Here is a 20,655-nt window from a genome sequence, read left to right as displayed (position 1 = left end):
CACGGTGGTGGTACTTGAAGGTGATGGTTTCCAGTTTTATTATCAGCTTTTCAGGGAATTACACAGACTTTGTGAATGGCAGAAAGAGAAGTGGGGTTAATTTCAAGGCTCCCTGCTTTCAAGACAGCTGGAGAGCACTTGCACATCTCACCTCACTAAAATCTGATAAAGATTTGGCAGCTTTTCTCAGCACATTGTCCAATGCTCCCCTTGCTCAGTGGGCAGAGAAGCAGCACCCTGAGAAGCCACCTCTCCTCTGCACCTTCCTCCTATCTCCAGATGCCCCACTCCTGGCCCAGCCCACTCCATGGACTATCTGAACAGCTGCACATCATGCTTTTCTGTGTAATTTAGCATCACCCGGAGACAATGTTGTCATCTAGGAACAGGGGATGCAGCAGCTGATGCTTACACCAAGACATATTACAGAATATAGCCTCTTCCCTTTGCTGCATATAAATTTCAGAGTAGAGCAGCAGTCTCAAACACATCAGTGTATCTCACCACTTGCAAGCACGCTGTGTGGTTTTAGCTGCAGCTGCTGTTTCCGGCAGCAGACAAGCAGGATTTGCTGCTGACCAGCCCACTTTCTACCTCTGGCAACCCAAGGCCATCTCAGAGCAGCTTAGAAAATGTTAAGTCCACCATAAGACTAGTTAGCATTGATCATACCTGGCCAGGGCCGATATAAATGCAGTCGGCGTAGAAGTGACAGTTCCCTCTGCTCTCCAGCATACAGTTGTCTATAGCCACGCAGGTCTTCCCATCCCCAGTCCAGCCCGTGTTGCACTGGCAGGTGGCAGTGCCGGGGCCCGTACTGGTGCACAGGGCCTCCGTGAGAAGGGAGAGAAAAAGAATTACACTCAGCAGAAGAAGGGTGGTAGTGTAGTGTAAATATGGCAACAAATCACCTTCATCAGACTGTGGAGGATTTCTCAAGGACAAAATCTGATTCCAGTGCTGGGGGTGGGGGTAGAAACATGTTCTCTAGAAAGTCACAGACAAGTTCATAATAAAGTGATTCTGGAAACATTTTGTTTTCAGAGAGGCAGACATTTGTGTCTAGGGTGGCTCAGAACTCCCAGGGCATTCCCTACCATCCTGTAAAGCTCTTCCATTACAAAGAAATATTCCCTGAAAAAGAGGAGCACGCTCTCCTGCCTGGACATGCAAGATGGGATCAATGATGGAGGTCTTTCCCTCAGGAAACACCTCTTTGTACCCAGTGCCATCCTATTTCCTTTTACACAGCCCAATGCGTTCCTCTCACAGGCGGCAATCGTTTGCATCATAAGCACCACAGTTTTTCACTAAGGGTAATAATGTAGTGTTGATGGTTACTAGAAATATGAGTTGGAGTTCACAGTTAAGCTACAGAGTGAACACAGCAACAGGGTAACTAACACACATTAGAAGAGCTTGAGGGGAAGTTCAACACAAACTGAAATTATCGGTACAGCTAATCTCTGTAGCTGCAAGAATACCTGGTGCAAACCAGCAAAACTCTCCTTCGGTAGTTGTATTTTGGCACCAACCCAAATGACTGACATTCTTATGATAACAGTGTCAAGGTACCTGTTATTTCACCCCATCTTACAGATAGGGGAAGTGAGCACACAAAATCTGTAACAGCCCCAGGAGTCCTGGATCCCTGCTCTGACTGACAGGAGCTGACGCTTCAATAGTCTGACCCCACTTACATTCGGCGAACAGCCTCCTTGTTCTGGCTGACGGCACAGGTCGATGGGCTGGCAGGAAAAGCCGTCACCTTCATACCCGTCCTTGCAGATACACCTTACAAGTATAAGCACAAAAGGGACACAGATAGAGCAGCCCCTTCTGAAAGCCCGCAGAGAACAAAAAGGCAGTGTGAGCAAGCAAGAACCTGACTGATTTCTAGCAGGTTGGCTGTGTTACTCAAACAATCCTGTGCAACAAGTACACAGACACATATGCACAAGTACAGGGCTGGCTGTCTCACGGCCGCTGCGTGCCTGAACAATGACAGCGTGCCCACCTGAACGTGCATGGCAAAAAGACTGACCTTGCTGTGTCGTTGAGGCTGCAGACAGCATTTTGGTGGCAGTACTGGGATAGCCCACTCGGGCCACAATTCTTGGATGTCCTGTCACAGAATTTCCCAGTATAGCCTTCCTTACAGGACCAAGACTGACACACACCGCCGCTGCCAGGCCTGTTGTCACAGACACCATGGACACAGCCACAATCTGTCAAGCACATGGGGTAAGATCAGTAACCATAAAAAGTCCAGAATGCACCACAGTGACAGCATGTTGTAGATTCACAACTTTCCTTAACAAGCTCTTGTGACACCAAATGACCATCCCATTTGACCGAGGGATGTCTGCTGAGACATCTGTCATAACTCAAAACCTGGCCACAGAACAGATTCTGTGACTGCCTGATGTTTATAGGCTGTAAGGATGGGCTCAAATTTAGGCTACCAAGCTCAAGGTCCTTGTCAGCTGTCTCACATGTAAATTAGCTGGATGTTTCCAAGACCCCACACCACTGTCCTATCAGCCATTTTTCCTCCACTGTTGTTTGAAGGGGCACCTATGATGACATTTCCCTCACTTCTTCCACAAGGTTTCGCTAGAAAGGAATCCAGGATCATGAACCTGCACAATATCCTTGCCCTACATTTTCCTCTAGTTTCTCTATCAGATTTACCAACCTTCATCACAGTTCTCGCCATGCTTGTTTGGGTTTGAACAGATGTGGCAGGCTATTCCTTTGAAACCTTCAGAGCATTGGCAGCTGCCATTCCCTTGTAAGCCATCGCTGCACTGGAAGGAAAACAAAAAGACAACTGAAGTGCCTGAAACTCAGGGAACCAAGGCAAGGCCAAGGTGTTGATATCTATCCTTTGAAACATATCTGCCAAAGGCACTTTGATAATTGCAGTAAAAGCCAGGACTTTGAAGAGTAGTGGTAGTAATACAAAATCCAACGCAGCCAGAGCTGTCCCCAACAGCCATGACATGATTTGCACTAGAGCTCATGCCAGAAAACCCACTGAGTATGTGCCACTCTCCCTAGATCTTCTGCTGCCACCGCTGTGGGCTTAGTCCTGGAGGACAAACTCTGAATTGTGCTTATCTACAATGACACTCTCTAATCACACTGTCTCAGCTGCTCATTGCAACACAGCAGGATCTTCCATACTTACATTTCCCCGCCCATAGCACGGACTGGAAAATCCCCCTGGGCATGGCATGCAGTTCGGACCAAAGAATCCTTTGCAGCACCCGGGTTTCTGAAACAAAAGCAAAATTGGTAAGGTATGATGTGACTTAACAAGAATTGCCTGGAGTCATCCTGCCCTCATAATTCTGAAATCCTGGTCCTCTCTCTGCCATGGACTGAAATGGCCTGTCCCATTTGACATCCACGTTTCTAGAAGGTCCTGCACTTAAAATTTTGTTTCAACAATACCCCTCTTCCTGCTGTTCTTCTCAGAATAAATCATTATTTTCTGCTCTCTCTCTTACTTCAACAAATAGGGTTCATGTTTTCTATGAGCTTTTATTTCTTTAATAGTGCTGGCCCACTCACTCCTGCTTTATCCTTGCTGAGGAATGCATTCGTTTGGAGGGATGTAGGAGTCCTGGATCACAGGTCTTGTCATGAGTGACCAATGGGAGGACAATCACAAGACAATCAGCAATATTTAATGAGACACACATAAATCATTCCATATAGCTGGCACTGTGAGAGCTCGGGAGCTGCAGTCAAATGTGAGGTCCACAAACTCTCTGAGAGCGACTTTCCCGAACCATCTGACAATGTTTCATAAACAGGATGCAATCACTTCACAGCTTACAGCACTTTCCCTGTGCTCAGCTTCCTCTGGGAGAAATGCTAAAACCAGGGCACACTCAGAGTGCCACAGCTAATTCTGCACCGTTTGTCTCATGGCTTCCTCCAGCTCCAATGGTGGCAACTGGCATGTTTTCTTTATTTATTGTATTTATTGTACTCAGGTTTAACTAAGCTGCTTTCCAACATTTGCACTATATTCATACCCTGTTTTCTCTCTGTTTGCCAAAGAAAAAGCAGGTAGCCAGTTCATGTGACAGTCCTTTGCATGGGACAGCCTTCCTTTTGCTCCCATCCAGTTCGCTCTCAGCTCAAGGACTTAGAGCTCTTCTTGATGAATGAGGAAGAGCAAAGCAGAGCTGCTTTCAAAGGGAATGTGGTTTCCATCACACTCACCGTGATGGTTTGATTGCAGGACCTGGCGCACCCCTTCTTCAGGACATTCAGGCCTTGTGGATCGTGGACGTAGACACATTCTTTTGGGAAAAGTGTTGGTTCCTGTACAAACAAAATAAGTAATCAGCACTTAAGCTTCCCCTTTGCTCTTTTTGCCACAGAGAGCTACTACGCCTATCTCCACACTAAGGAAGTTCACAGAGGAGCCAAGGTGAACAAGATACAGTAACACATGCCTATCATGAAAGAAGGCACATGGCGCCTTCCTCTTGCTCCCAGCCATCCCCAAGTCTGAGCCAAGGTTCCACCCTTTTGTTCTAATAATAGGATCTATGATAAGGGAGAGAGTGAGAGTAGGGGGAGAGGGCAGGGAGAGAGGGGAGAGAAGAGAGAGAGGGAGAATGGGGCAGAGGGAGAGTAAGAGTTACAGAACGAGGCAGTGAGGGAGGGAACTGAGACAGACATGGAGGGAGATGAGATGAGATGAAGAGAGTGAGAGAGAGGGAAAAGGACTGCAAATAAATTTGGAACAATGCTCAGTGACCTGTCATGGAGTTAAGACAGGCAGAATTGGGCCCCAGATGATTCTGGCTTCACCTGTCTCAATCAGAGATGAAAATGAGTGACTAGTGATTTTGCAGAGCACTATTTCAGCCTTTCATGCTGAGACCACATCAGTTCTCCTGAAAGACAGACCTCTCAAAAGACACCCAATAGTTAACAGTACACCTCTCTGGTTTTCACAAATACATCTTGGCCCTGGCCTTCACATGGGGATTTCCTGGAACTTGCTGTTCTGCTAAACTCAGCATGAGATAACTCAAACACCAGCACCCAGCCTCCTCGCCCTTACTCCACCTTCAGCTAGTTCTGCGCATCTCTGCATCAACAGGGAGCACAAGCCAAGAACAAGTTGTTTTTCACTCTCTGCAGTGCAGAAAGCTTGTTGTGATATAGGTTTGCTGTGATACAGCCAGTGGTAGTACTGGATGGTACTAGTGGGATCAGGCTTGGTTCTAGCATTCTGGATGAACTGGCAGACTCAGCACGTGAGCAGGAAAGCTTTGCCTGAGGCAGAGCAGAAGTGCTAAAAGCTGCAAGTCTACAATTTCATTTAGCTCAGACTGCCTCACAGCACTCTTCATCAATTCAGCAGACAGACTTCAGAATAAGAAATAGCACAGAGCAGTTAGTGGGTGACAGTCTGGGATCACGGAGCATGGACACGTGGGGCGTATGTATCCTCCAACAAGCCTCTCTACTGGTTGCCTTTCCTCCTCTCTATTTACTTGAAAGTGGCTTGGGTTAGAAATTGACCATTGGTGTGTCTGTGTGTTATCGTGCAAAGCAGCAATTACCCAAATGAGCACAAATACTTACCATTTCTCTGCTACCCAGTGGGCAAACGCTGGTGTTGAGAGCCTCACAATCCACACAAGAGCCCTGTTAAGAAAACAAGAGGGGAAAACTTGATCTCCTCAAAGGAACCCATTCCCCATGCCAAGAATGCTACAGAGCTACTGCTCCCAGTTTATATTTAAAACATCGCAACATGTATCAGAAACTTTCCTAGGAAGGAGTATCCACACTCTGAAATGGGATAATTTTATCACTTAAATAAAATTACTCCTTTGTCCTGAGAAGCTTGCATCTGACTGCAAGATGGGGTCTGCCTCCACCCTGTCAGTCCATCAGCCACTAGATGTGCAGCTATGCTGGAAAACACTTTGGGCATCCACAGAGCAGGCCTCCCTAAATCAGCAAGTTATGGGGACCCTGTGGCCACCTGGGATTAACTGTGTCCATCCAAATCAGGTACCTCTTGCCTATTCAAAACCTTTATCTCCTTTCTTCGGTAACCTACCAATGATCGAACGGGGGAGTATGCTCCTAAAATGAGGTATACAAAACTGTTTGGGTGAGAATAACACACATTTGTAGCTCCTGGTACTGAATGAGTGCTTCCTGTCCAGACTACAGGACACCAACGCTGAGGGCAAAGGGAACAAAGCACTGTCAGCTGAGTCAGCAACTATGGTGTGAAGAAGATCATGTAAGGCCTTATGAACAGGCAAATGCACTTCTGAATCAAAGGTAGGATGGGTACAAGGGAAGAACAACCCATAAGGAACATTTGCTGTTTGCCAGGAAAGGAGCGCCAAGTGCTAGCAGAAGAAACACTGACGGTGCCGATACTGCCTAAGTTCACATCAGGGGACCTCTCAGAGAGAACACATTTCCCAAAGGCAATTTCCACAGCTTGCTTTTGTCCCTCCAGGCGAGTGTGGGGTCTACAGCAACCGCTAGCATGAGAACGGGAGAAGCTGACTTACTGTCACAATTTTGTGTTGTTCTTCACTGCACATGTGTGGCAAAATGGGAACTATTGAAGGAGGGATGAAGATGCCATCCAAGGTATGAATAATACCATTTGATGCCACAATGTCTCGCATGTTTAAGGGGATCCCCGATTCATCCATCAGAATTCTTCCCTGATGCAGAAACACAAATAATTTAACTGCATTTTAGCCTGTTAGACTTTATCAGCTTTATAAAGCCAGTGCAGGAAGGGGATGGTACACGACATCAAGTGCAACCACACAAACGGTCAAGCCTTTCAGTGGAGTCACAAGTTGGATAAGAAGCAAGCTAATTCAACAGCCTCATTTAAGTCTAACTCTTTAAGCAGAGGAGAAAGCAAAGACAGGCTGAAGCCACATTGTTCGGAAACATCCAGACTTTCTCCTAGCACAGGAGGGTTTTCCCAAAAGGGTTTTGATTCATACTTACATCTGCACTGATGTTGATGGTAAGTATCTGGTTAGCCATAGTAACAATGTGTGGCATCATTATCAGTTTCTCTACAGTCACCTGAAATAAAAACACAAGGGGACAGTACCATGAAAAAGCAGGGTCATTTCAGGACAGCTTACAGAACCCTTCCATGATTCCCGCCACTTGAGAAACCTTCTAAAGGCAACTTCACTTTAACATTTACATTTCATGAAATACCTTACACACAAACAACAGGTCAGACGGAAATCCAGGACACGTGTGAATTGTTTTGCAGTAGCACAAACACAGTGGTGCCGGTGGGAGCAGCCTTGGTTTTCATTCCTTGTGTAACGGCCCAGCACAGCTGAAATCAAGTCTCACTAGGCATATCTCTTACTAATGCAGCTGCAAACAGGGTCAGACTAACAAGGGGATTTTCCAGGACTTATTCAATAAACAATGAAAGCTCAGCCAGAAGCATGATAGAGAACATATTTTGATTTAATACATTATCTAATTTCTAAAGGCAGAAAAAATGCGAACTGCAGTTACTGTACTGAGAAACTTAATGATTCAAGTAGTGAGAAGTTCTGAGAATGGGTTATTAAAAAGCAGCTCAGCTTGTTACTGTGGTGTTCTTCAGCAGTTGCAAGCAAAACTAAATTTTGCTGTTTTGTCAAGGTGCTGCAAAATCACAGGGACTGATATTCGCTTCTCAGAAAAGAATAGGAATAATACTGATATTTCTTGATGAAGGACATGACATGGGACCATAATGCTTGAGTATTCACTTCCTCCACAGGTTTTGTATCTAACTTTAAACATTTCTCTTGTTTATTGTGTAAGGGAAAATGTCTTGAGATGCACTGTACTGATTTTATTTACCCTGCCATTACAGTACACAGCAATGCTGGTGCAAGAAATGGCAGTACCAGGTCAGATCACAGGCTGGCTTACACCAGTTCTGCATCTCTACTTTAGCCACTGGTGGAGAGAGCCCAATGAGACAGGAGAAGCAGCAGGGAGTTTGGACCAGTTCTTTGCTTGGCCACAGCTTTTGTGTTGTTGCTAGTAGTGTTTTAGGGAAACTGTAGGCTGGAGAATTCAAAATCAAGGTATGCTAATTAATAGTTTAACAAATTAAAGTGATAACAAAAGAACATTTGCCTGCAGCAAACTCTGCCAGGTGATACTCTCACTGTAAAGGCCATTCAACTCAGGAGCACCACCACTCCCAGGAATCTCAGAGTTTTGTGATGAAAGAGCACAAGCTGTCCCCCTGCCCCGGGCAACCACTTCCATGGTAAACATTTTGCCTCATCAGATCCTGAATCACATCTCTTCTCCTCCAGAAGAAGTCCAAGAAGTAGCAGCTGAAGTCATGGACACTCTAACCTCTACGCCAAACAACAGCAAGATGCTGGCCCGAGGGACCCCAGTTATCTGCAGTCAGAGCTGCCTGCCTTACCGCTGCTGAAGTGTAGATATGATGTTTCACAAGTTCCTGAAGCTTATTTATGCCCTAAGAAAAGAAGGGAGCATAAGAATTAGATATTGCCTCAATGCTCAGGAGTAAGAGGAAGCAACTACATTTTGTTTTAAGCAATGACTGATAACACCAATGTACTACAGCAGTGAATTCACTTGGTGAGTAAGTTCCTTCATTTTCTCCTTCCCAAAGCCGGGGTGAGGAGAGAAAGGCAAATGTCAGATTTAAGCAATCTGGCCAATCGAATTTCTCATTGCAGGTTCCATCAGCATTCTCTTCTCTCCCAAAGCCTTTCAGAAACAGAGATATGGTTTAGCCATGCCTGGGAAGAACAACTTTCAGCAATGATCAGACACATTGCACAAGCCATTCCAGCACAGCCTACTGCAACACAGTTAGCTCAGGATGTCTTAAGGTACTATAAGCTCTCACCTCTGTGAAAAGATAAATGAGCCTTCCATCTCTCAACTTATCCACAGCTTCATTGCTGGGTACGAACACAGTAAAAGGGCCTGGTCCATCCAGTATTGCAGGCAGGCCACAGTTCTGCAGAAACAAGAAAAGATGTCATCGTGGATCTAGCATGAGTCAGTGAGTGGGGTCTACCAGGAGGGGAGAGGAAGCTCTAAGCAACCCACTAGAGGCAGAGCTATTGAAAAGCAAATGTATACAAAAGGCAAGGGGACACCAAAGATAGGTATGTGATATAACAGAGGCATAAATACCACAAAAACATAGCTTGGACACCAAGGCCACTGGTACGAATGCAGCTAACGTGAACAAGGGAGTACAAGCTAATGCTCCCTGCATGCTTTAAAGACACAGAGACTTTTTGACTGAGGAGAAGGAAAAGAGATTTAAGTCTACCACCACAACTGCAGTTAGTGACTTTTGTAAACAGCTAAGAGCCACAGAGCTGAAAACAGGCAGGCCAGGATTGTCGTGAGCAATCCTAGAGCAGATCCAGATGGCTCTGATGGAGGTAAAAGGTAAATGAGCCTGCCCCTAGTGAAAATACTAACTAAATGAATGCTGAGCAGCAGCTTCAAGGGTTCATAACCTGAGGACTGCTTTTATTTAGAGATCTACACCCCAAAACTAGGTAGCTACAATCTAGCTTGACATGAGCAGTCATGCAACCTTCGTTCTTTGTCCTGACAGTGGTCAAGAACTACATATGCTTTGAAGAACAAACTCTCCAGTGGAGAGGGGAAGGAAAGGTGGAGAAGCAGATGGGAAAGAGGCGTGTAAGCTTGCTGGTTGTGCCAGATCCACTATAGATGTGAAAATTCTGATCTTTTCCTAAAATACACAAAATAAGAAATGACAGAAAAAAGCAACCAGAAAGAAGGCCAAACTACTGAGATGTATTGAAATGTTATTCAGAATTCCCACAAAACCAGCAGCAGGCAGCAATCCCACACCTTGCTGGGGCAGACGCAGACATGCTTACCTCCAGTATAGTTTCAAATCTACTGAAGATCTCCATTGAAGCAAGGATCTCACCGATGGTTTTCTGCAAGAAGATATAGAGAGTTAAAAAATGGCTGGGGCTGAAGCGAGGTCTGAGTTTGTACTGGTACCACCTCGGTCAGTTTATATTTGTGGTTTGTATGTAAAGATCTACAGGAGACCATCATCTTCAAAGTCTTCAAACCCTCTGTACTGGCCAGTTGACCTAGCAAGGACTAAGCCTGCAATAACTTAGTCACAAACTCCTTCCCATGCACAACAAACTAGACTTTCCAAGATACCCTGCACTTGAGCACCCTCCTGTTTTCCTACTCTCATCTGCAGATCACATTAAAGGAAGAGGCAATTGCTCACTATCATTAAAACTAGAGGCACACTGCTTCCAGTGACATACAATTCAGTTCTGGGCTGGTAGGCAGTCGAGCTGCTCTGTCACCTCAAGTCTCCCTGTGCTTTGAGGACAATAGCTCACTCTGCCACCTGTGAATGAACCCCAATGCTAAGAAAATACAATACATATGCATATTCCCAAAAACACAGAGGAAACACGTGCTTTCCTTTTTGCCACATTGCCCATGAAGTCAAAGGTAACAGGAGGAATGTCACCTCAAGTTTCAAAACTTGTGAAGGGATTTGTCTGAACTTAACTTGCAGGAATTTGCAGTTTTCTGGCAGAAAGTGCTTCCCTTAGAACAGACAGAGGCACAGAACGTGATTTCCAAGTGACACTGGTACAAAGGGATTTGATGTACACACAGAGGTCCAGCTTTCTCTCTGGACCTCAGACACTCCTTTTTTGGAAAACATTCTCATGCAGGTCAAAAGACTGAGAGTATTTTAAGTGACAACAGCCTTAAACAAGTTTTGAATAGGCACAATCAAACCTGTATCAACACCCATAACTTATATAACTGATATACCCTCAGGGCACTTCAGATGAAGAGCTGCTAACACTCCAGATACTTTTTAAACACACAAAAAACATCCATAATATTACACAGTCTGACTGCTTTTATAGATTAATTGCAATGGCATAAAGTAAGTCAAACTACTATCAAAATCCTACCAAATCCAAGAGCTTGTGTCATTCTCTAAGTAGTTTTTTTTTTCGCCAGGAGTTAGGAAGTAACAGGGCCTGTTTTGTGCGTATTGAAACAATATTAAAATGCTCACGGATAGCAACGTAGTAGCTATAGCAAAACCTCCCAACTAACAGGGAGAAATTAAATTCAAGACATGGCTTCAAAATGTAAAAGTCTAAGGATTATTTGCCCTCATTTTAAATATTTTTAATGCAAATACAACTTTTTCATTATAATTTCAAAATGCAGATCAATAAAAGAAAATCGTAATTTTATTTTTATGTGAAAAATGCTTTTTCAATATTTATCCTGTAAGATATGTATTCTGTAAGATACAACTGAAAAAGAGCTCATTTGCTATGAAGTGAGTGATCTTACTCTTGAAAGTAGAATTCTGTACTCATCCAATCGCCGTAAAAGCATCGCTACAAGGTCTGTATCTGCTTATGCAGTGCTATTAGCTAATTTTAATGGTATGCTGACAAAACAGTGCCTAACAAGCCCTATCTGGAGCTGAAAACAAAATAAATAGCCTTTTCGCTTTAAAAAAAAGCCTCACCAATTTGGAAATTTAACGTCGAAGACAGGTATTTTAGAAGCGTTTATTCTGCTGTCCCACAAATCAGAAGAAACAGGAATGTCTGCGTACCTGTGGGTTCCTGAGGTTGTCGGTGCTGGTTTTTTTCCTTAGGGTGTTAACGATATGCATGATGCCATTGGCTGCTGCTATGTTCGATTGCAAAACACTGTACAGTTCCCCTGGCAGGTCTTGATATCGAAATGATCTGACGGATGTCTGGGTAATAATACAAGGTTATATTTTCTTGTGGTGTATCTTGTGTTATCATGATAGCTCTGTAAACCATTGTTCCCTTCAAGTGCTCTCTACCTATGGGTCAATGAGGCGAAGGCACAACCAGAGCTACTCTGGGAACAGTTGATTTAAGGGGTGGCCCGAGTGTAAAACAAACATCCCACTTCTACTTGAGTTTGGGTAGTATTTTGATCCCTAGGGGTACTTTTAAGTCTTATTACAGAAAGAAGACCTAACTTGGGACAATCAGCTCTAGAATTAAATTTGTCTGAGTGTGAACGATGCTTGATGCCACTTCCGGATCACAAAAGTGTGCAATGACCATCAAGCAGGTGCTGCTGCATCTGTCTGCCAAGTACAAGGAATGAGACACAGTGCCTCCTGGGCACAGCACTACAGAATTTGAAGGCCATGCTGGAACAGCTTTGATTGCCGCTTTTATTGGCTCATAATGCCAACAAGGAGGAGTCTTTGTAACAAAGTCAAACCAGTCAGGCTCTCTGAATTATAAGGCACATAACTGGTCCTTCTGTACTGCATACAAGTATGCACTGAAGCTGGGTGCATGGAGTTGTTCCAAGGGTAACCTAAGCACCAAGGTATTGGTGCTGCAGCCATAACCCAAGCTCAGGCGAGCACAACTTCCCCATGCTTTTCATTTCCCCACGTGCATTTCTTGAATGGCTCCTCCCTGCCCTGAACTTCAGTTGACATCACTGAGGATTCTGGCTGAAACAAAGGAAGGGGAGGGCAGACTTCCCAGATCAAAAGACTCCTGAGTAAACAAACAGGAAAGAAATTTTAAAAGAGCATTGACAAGCTCAGCTCGGATTCCCCGTCTCCAAATAGTGCTTTGTCCTTTTGATGCATGCGGGGTGCATGTATTACGACCTAGACCTCAAGGCCAAGGCTGGATCCTCAGGGAGGAAACATATGGCTCTCCCTTGGCCAGCTGTGAGCATGCATGCAGGATGGAGAGACAACAGTGGATGCTGGAAAATGTGAGTCAACTGAACAAGGGAAAAGGGAAAAAATGCCTTCCATATCATAACATAATGATGAAAAACTCTGCTAGGATGACTAAGAAAAATAAAATAGAAAAAGGAGAAAAGGGAAACTGGAAAACATTCAGCATGCGGCTGGCACCAAGCACACAATCTCCAAGGAGAAGCACTCAGTCTGAAGAGAGACTTTGCAGCCTCTTCCATGTCAGCCACATGGATATTGCAGCTGCTACCTGTGCAGGGAAAAGGTCTTTTCTCTGGAATGCACATAAAGACCATTTGCAAGTCAGATTCTGGCTAATTGTTGTCTGCATGACAGGAGAAGTGGTTGCTTGGAGTGTCTGGTGTTAAATCACCTTGCTTTGGACTCCACAAAGGAGCTTGCTGCTCTGAGGGCAGGTAGGCTAATTAGAGAAAAAGGTTTTCTGGTTAAGAAAGCGCACCAAGGAAACTATGCTCAAGCTCCAGTCTGTCCCACGTGAAAGCAGTGGTCCAGGACTTCACAAGATCCTTTACCTGGCTACTGAACGTTATCTGATGTCCTGACAACGTCCAGAAATTCTTGGCTTTTACCATGTCTTCTATCAAATGCAGGCCAAGAACAATGTGCATTCTGCACAACTGCTCAGTGTTGGTATCCTTCGGGGAATAAACACCACATAAAGAAGATAAATTACATGTTCTTTCAAAAGCTTCATATACTGAAAGAGCCATTACATTACCTTTCTCCCAGCTAACACACACACAGAAATTCTTAGCGTATAAGACTGAGCTTCCCTCGTCATTTTGGTACACTGCTCTAGCTCTGTGGCAAATCCTTTGCTTCTGTTCGACTATGCACCCAAACACAGTGACTGATCAACCTGCAAGCAGCCTCAGATGAATCCCCTACACAGAGACCTCTTGGACTTGGACAGTTTAACTCCTATATTAGCATGGGCCAGATTATAAAAACCGCTGAAGCTCCCCATACATGATCTTTGTTTATGTTGGACCACGTAAGTGGTCTAAGCTACTGAATTTACATTTAGTTTCTTTCTTTTCTGGGCTTTCCAACAGTGGCGGGTTTTTAAGAAAATCATCTGTCATTACTGATTTAGGTGGAACTGATCCTTGTGGAAACAGGTAGTCTAGATAACTCAGAGGCCTTTCCTGATTTATTTTCTATGAATCCAGAAGTTACCATGATGACCTAGGCATAGGGCCTGACTTGTGTTAGTGGAAACCTCTGCTGAACAAGACAGTAGGAGATAGCTAATGTTCCTGGCATTTGTAAGCTAGGACTTGCTCCCTAGACTCTATGTGAGTTCCTGCTGCTGCACAGATAGCTTTGATATCAAGCCAAGGAATGATATTTATAAACCAGCTGGAAATGCACTGTTGAAATGGGCTTGGTCTATTGGATTTATTTTTAAGACATTTACCTACTCATATCTGAGCTGCAAGGTAGCTGCCAGCTGAAACACAAAAGGCACCTTGCCTAGCAAGAAATTAAAATCCCTACTGCATGACCTGCATTTGTAGCTCGTGTGTGCTGATTTTTAGCTCTGTCCTGGGAAAATGGCTTATGTACCTTCTCATCCTAATAATGGATAGCCCGATTGTGGGCTTAACTGTGCAAAAAACTACTGCAGATGAACACAATTTAACTAAACAATAAATAACGTAATAATATGATCTGAAGGACCTACTTGCTGAAACCTGGATTTCTCAAACTCTTGTCCTGACTCCCATAGCAGATTTCTCCAGCCCTGCCATACTTGCTGTCCCCATTAATAAAACAAGCTCTTCTCAAGAAGTTGACACCATACCCACACCTAGAGCCACAGGCCCAAAAGTCAGTATTTTGATGCAAATCTCAGCCCCTTTTGAAAACCCAACCCTCAAGTAATGAAAAGCCACCTACAGTTTTGAGAATAGTCACAGGAGGTTCAAGCTTTAAAGGAAGAATGGCCAGAAAAACTTGCACTTCCTGACATAAAACCCAAACAAACTCTGTCAATATTGAAGAGAGAGAGAGGTATTTTAAAAATAATGTGAGGGATGTAACATCCTCTATATGACTGCAACTTAACCAGACAAAGAAGTGGCTTCCCAAGAGATCACTTCTATAAATATCGCCTTCCAAAATTCCTCCCTCATGTGTCAGTTAGTTTGTTCAGGCTCTAGAACTCAGGCAGGAAAGAATTCTAAGACAGCAAAAATTTGCTAAAATCAAGAAAACTTACATTGTATTCCAGTGCTTCCTGAATTGGAAGAAGGGATGGTACAAACACGGTGAAAGGTCCATATTTAGACAACAACACTGAGCAGCCAGAAGCTGTAAAAAGAGTGGCGACGTGAAGTAGTTACTTGGTAGTTACTTGGCATGTAGTTTAACTTCAGCAATATTTACTCCTCTTGTTAACAGCACAAATCAATCTACACATTTTTGGCCTGATCCAAGTAACTAGTACTTGTTGACAAGAAACCAGAGGGAGTTTGGTACTGCTATCACCGCCCAGCTTGATAGCTATTAGTTTTAAGCACTTGCTCACAAGAGTTCTAAAGGGTTGCTGGTGACCTTGGTCCACTTCAAATCACTGCTGAAATGTGCAGAATGTTCATAATAATTCTGTTCCCATATGCTTACTACCCTATTCTTGGGCCAAGTGTCATCTGCCTTCCCCTTGAAACAACTTTTGGGTGCCATCAGGATTTATTGAGAGTCAATACTTCTTGAGAAGCTGCTATGAACCCACGGTTGCCAGTTTCACTTAATTGTCAATGGCCCATCAACAAAGTCCACATCCACAAGGGTCATTATGTCCCGCTGCACAGGAGTTAGGAGCCCAGAGAACTTCATGTGGTTGCCCACAGCACAAATAATTATGGAAAACATATGCAAAAAATGGGTGTTGGCAACACTGATGTGTAGTAGGGAGGCACATTCACAAAAGCTAAGCTGAGTTTTGAGCCCTATCTCTATGTCCCTATCAAGTTAGTGGAGATAGAGAAGACTCTGCAGAGGATGAGGGGGAGAAGGTATCTAACAAAAATATGCTTTGACTAAAGGGTTTTCATTCTTTTCTTGGATTACAGCAAGGCAAAAATTAACCTTTGCGGATATCACTCCCCACACTTGCAGTACATGGGTTCTAAAACAGTCTTCCATGCTTTGCAAAGCAATTCTTCACTCACAAAGTATCCCCGTGCCTAGAATAAAGCCTTTTCATCTCTGTGATAGCCATTCACACGTGTGCGCTGGTGAGAAGACTGTTTGAGATCTTAGTAGATATTCTACTAAGTAGAGGACTCATGGTGCACCAGCCTCGAGCATCACCACTAGAAAACTTCATGAGAGCTGGAAGAGAGCTGAGCTGCAGGTGGAGGCACACTGGTGGTTTGATACAAATGGGTTTGAATCACAGCTCCACTTCCTTCTTTGGCAGATATGGTATGTCCTTCCGCAGGACTATCAAATACCTAATTCTCATCCACAGTGCACTCTGTAACAGCCTCCTCAATTCACAGCCCAGAAACAGTAATATGAGTTCCAAGATGTGGTGTGTTTGATTTTGTGGCCCGTGGTCATACACTGTGAAAAGGTTTTTACCCTTTCCTGACACACTCTTTTCCCTGCATTTGCTCCATTCCCCAAAGAAACTTAAAAGATATTTACCAAACATTTTCCTGGCGACATTTAATTTCCTAGTAAACCTTCCTCGGGAATTTTGCCGATTTATCTCACTCAAGAGATCTTTATAGCAACTTCTCCCATCTCCAATCTCTCCTTCTTTACACACACAGCTAAGAGACAAGAACAAAACATAACAAACTATCATAAAACAGTTTGCCACACATTCAGCAAATGTGAGTAGAACAACATGTCAGTATCTAATCTTGAAAGACAAATCCCAGCTTTAAGGTGTAGGTAAGAGCTTAGTAATTCTAAGTTAAGTTAAGTAGCAGCTAAATGACAGGAAAAAAGATGCACACTTCTGGAGTGCAGGTGAATTTGGACCTAGCCAAAAAGAATGAAGATGCTTTCTCAGATACAATGGATTGTCTGCTCCAGAGTTCAGGGTACAGATAGCCACAATATATTTATCAATACCTTTCTAACTAGATATTCAGCAGTATCAGTCATTACAGCATCTGAAAATTTGACATAATGCATAAAAACATGCATTACATCAAATAGGCTAAGTGAAAATCTTGCAAATAGTTCCGATGTGACCCCTCAGCTTCAGTGAGAAGTGCCAGCTCAAGCACATCAGCTAAGCTATGGCTTGTCTTAATGAGGGCCCCAGCCAGGCTAATGACTTTTCCAGAAAAGCTTATATACATGTGAAAATCTTTGTCCAGATTCACACGGATTTATAGTCATTACTCAGAGACTACTTAAGATCACTGGACGATAACCATGTTTTTTCCCGTTTGGGCTTTGTCCAAGTATTGGCTCTGCTCTTTCTGTTTCTGGGATGCAAAGACATGTGACACGGAAGGGATTTGACATTACTCCAGCCTCAGAGGGCTGAGTGCCAGCTGCTAGGGAACAGAGACACTAAGGCGAGGACTGTGCTGAACACCACGTCCTGCACTTCGCTAGTATATCTTCAGAAAGGGAAGCCACTGTATCTCAATTCCGGCCTGAAGCACATAATGAGCAGGTAGGTGCTAACAGTTTTAGCAGTGCTGGAGAAGAAAGGGTCAAGGAGATGGGACTGCTCTTTCCCTCTTCAGTCTCTCAACACAAGCTCCATCTTTACTTGGTAACACAGAAAAATCCTCAGAGAAGCTTTGTCTGGTGTTTGGGAGGCCACTATGCAAAAATGATTCTGCATCTTCCCATCTAAGGGGTATTAACTTCCAGATGTTTTGCTCCGGAGGACTAAATGAGGTCCGGTGTTTCTTCCCTCAGCTTCCCCATTCCCTGTCAATCTGCAACTCTATTTCTTGCTTACAGGCCTAAGCAGGACAGCCGAAGACTGAGACCTCGGAATCGAATGTGGGCAGATGTAAGCAAACGAGTCATGCATCTCCCTTTTAATGACTACTATTAACTGATAATAGCCTACTATTACTACCAGCTTGGGGGGCCACATGTCCAGGTCACATCACAGAAGACTCTGCTGCCCCACATTTAAAGCATCTTGTGACCCACATGCCAGAATTTACAATGACTGATGCAAAACTCTTCACTTTCAATGGGCTTGTTATAAACAGGCTCTTCTCAAAAGGTGACTCTGGCCCATTCTCCTCAGTAGCTCTACATTTCTTCAGAATTCAGCTCGTCGAAACTCAGCGTCCACTCTAGCTGCAGAATAAGCTTCTTTAACAGCAATCTTTAAACTGGCTTACCTAGGATTCCCCTGGGAATTAATTTCACATGTAGAAGACAGGTCACAAAAATACTGCCGGCAATCATTGAGAAATACAGAACACTCGGATGAAGGAGTTCTTCTACTCAACCCAGACTTGCAAACACAAGACGCCTAAGGGAAGGCAACACAGTGATTACAGAGCTGCATTCATCATCTTTCACCCAGTAATCCACCCGACAAAAGAGCTGTCCGTTGTCCCTTTGAAAAATTTAAGGCGAGGAGAGCAGATTTGACCAACACAATGGTCAGCTCATTTGAAGAACTCCTCACCTGGCCATTTTTCAGATCCTTTCAGGTTGCCGACGTCATTATTGCCCTTACCTCTCCTGGACGTCTGTAAACACAAATCGTAGAGTTTTCTGGGCAGCCTCCATTGCTCTCAACACAAGGGTTTATGGGCTGGCAAATCTTTCCATCTCCTTGAAATCCTTCTTTGCAGGTACACTGATACTTTCGTAGTCCAAGAACTTTACATACAGCAAAGGGGGAGCATGGAGAAGGAGCACAAGGATCCTGAGCTGCAATTAAAGGATGAGAGGTGAGAGTAACCCAATTTCTGCTTTCAAAACAGCACTTTCTGCAGCACAGCAGAATGCAAAAGGCATGGAAAGAATGGAGTATAAGGAATTTCAACTATTAGACATCTAAAATTTCCCAGGAAAATAAAATAATTTCAGACAGGAGATGTTCGGGGTTTTTTAATCTGAGGAATTTGGATGACACAGTTGTCATGTTACAAGTGTGAGTAACACAAGTGTGAGGGACAGAGGATGTTTGGATTTACTTCTGAATTTCCATCATATCTGAGGATATGAAACTGCAGTTTGGTCAGGAAAACCTGCAAAAAGCCAGGGAAAATAAAGGTACCCATAGTTAGCTAATCACATGAAACTTACCGACTTTCTTCTAACAAAACCAATTCACAAACTTAAATTTGAAAGCAGTGAAGAAATCCACCAATTATCACCTTATTACTTAAACCAGTACAGACTCACCAATATCCCTTTGTCATGGTTATTCAGTACATACAAGCGAGTGCTGGATGGAACCCACAACTCTAATTTATTTCTGATTTCCAGGACCAAGTGAGAGGAGAGAGAAAAATTTATCCCTTAATCTTAGAGATTCCTAAAAAACAAGCACTTAAGCCTCTGCAGTGAAGTAGGTATTGTATTCACAGTGATCAAACTAATCTGGAGATACCATTGCAGTAACATCTTTCCAAACAGGACCATTTAGGGTCACAGAGAGGTTTCTCACCTTGGCAAGTGCTCCCACTTTTTCTGTAGCCCAGCTTGCAGTCACAAACCGCTGTCCCATCCCTTACTACACATTCGCTGTTGGCCTCGCATGTCACGCCTTTGCAAAGGGGAAGCTCTGGAATCACACAGCAAAGAGTTTCCCTTTAAGCATTCAAGGCATTGCTGGAAGACACAACTTACCTCAGAAAATACCTGGAAATGAAGGCAAATACGGTTTCCAGAAGCCACCAAGCTGGCACAAAGGCCAGGGGATATAAGGAGTGTGGACAGCTCTAAGCCTCTGGCAGACTAGGTAGTCAGGTCCCACAAGGCTTAAAGAGAAGAAAGGATCTATCTGGTTTCCTGAGAAAGAACAGAGGCACGAAGAGATGGTACATCTCAGCCACTGTCATGGAGCGGGGAGCAGACCCCAGCTTTTCGTACTGTCTAGATCTCCAGTGATCAGATCATCTTTCCTCTAGTTCCCAAGCTATTAACTGCCAGCTCCTCTGGGACATGTGCATCCAAGCCCACACCATAGTTTAAGCCCTCTGTAGCTACCAATGTATTTACCTTGGTCACACCTGGGGCCAGTGTAGCCTCCATAGCAAATGCAGCTTCCATCCCCAGTGACGCTGCTGTTGCATTCTCCATGCACACAGTCACACACTGCAAGGAAAATCCAGACAAACGTGACTGTCAGTTACAAGGCAGTGCAGGACTCCAGGCATACACTCACCAAGTGCCCTGGGACTTGGCATCCTGATTTCCCACCAATAATGCACAGCAAATTTGTGGCTCCTTTAAAATTTAGGCCATGTCAGTCAAGCTTAAAGAGGGCAAACCGCATGCCCTGGGCTCAAGAAGACAAAGTACTACCCTGTAAGGGCAGCCTTCAATGCAAGATCTAGACCAGCTTTTCAGGCACATGTTTTAACTTCCCACTCCTCTAAGTATCCTGCAGCTAATGTGGAAGGAGGCAGTGTTATGAGATCCTACCACATCTGTGATCCCAGCATTGATGTCATTGAGCTCAACCCACCAAGATCACACCTATCTCACCTGTGTGGATAAAAGGGAACCAGGAACTGAACGAAAAGGGCTCCTTTAACAGCCAGGCTGTGCTGGCCATAAATCTTTTCCATACATGAGAAGCAGCACTGTGTCTACTC

At 44.1% G+C, this 20,655-nt stretch overlaps 1 protein-coding gene across 1 annotated transcript in view; it reads right to left on the bottom strand.

Annotated features, from left to right (window-relative positions):
- The window catches only part of STAB1 (stabilin 1), a gene marked incomplete at both ends in the record, with an annotated part of 36,176 nt that overhangs the window by 12,639 nt on the left and 2,882 nt on the right, over positions 1 to 20,655 (bottom strand). Inside the window, 17 exons of the mRNA XM_010142142.1 lie at positions 673 to 831; positions 1,701 to 1,794; positions 2,045 to 2,228; positions 2,699 to 2,810; positions 3,194 to 3,280; positions 4,240 to 4,341; positions 5,620 to 5,682; positions 6,573 to 6,731; positions 7,030 to 7,110; positions 8,483 to 8,536; positions 8,936 to 9,049; positions 9,957 to 10,019; positions 11,708 to 11,854; positions 13,393 to 13,515; positions 18,564 to 18,760; positions 19,503 to 19,619; positions 20,057 to 20,152. Coding sequence (XP_010140444.1) covers positions 673 to 831; positions 1,701 to 1,794; positions 2,045 to 2,228; positions 2,699 to 2,810; positions 3,194 to 3,280; positions 4,240 to 4,341; positions 5,620 to 5,682; positions 6,573 to 6,731; positions 7,030 to 7,110; positions 8,483 to 8,536; positions 8,936 to 9,049; positions 9,957 to 10,019; positions 11,708 to 11,854; positions 13,393 to 13,515; positions 18,564 to 18,760; positions 19,503 to 19,619; positions 20,057 to 20,152 — 1,952 coding nt within the window. The remainder of the gene's footprint in view (positions 1 to 672; positions 832 to 1,700; positions 1,795 to 2,044; positions 2,229 to 2,698; positions 2,811 to 3,193; positions 3,281 to 4,239; positions 4,342 to 5,619; positions 5,683 to 6,572; positions 6,732 to 7,029; positions 7,111 to 8,482; positions 8,537 to 8,935; positions 9,050 to 9,956; positions 10,020 to 11,707; positions 11,855 to 13,392; positions 13,516 to 18,563; positions 18,761 to 19,502; positions 19,620 to 20,056; positions 20,153 to 20,655) is intronic.

The sequence above is a fragment of the Buceros rhinoceros genome, unplaced genomic scaffold (assembly GCF_000710305.1).
Source record: "Buceros rhinoceros silvestris isolate BGI_N320 unplaced genomic scaffold, ASM71030v1 scaffold37048, whole genome shotgun sequence".
Taxonomy (NCBI): Eukaryota; Metazoa; Chordata; class Aves; order Bucerotiformes; family Bucerotidae; genus Buceros; species Buceros rhinoceros.
The sequence above is the reverse complement of the archived record's forward strand: the minus strand, read 5'-3'. Positions and strand labels throughout refer to the sequence as shown.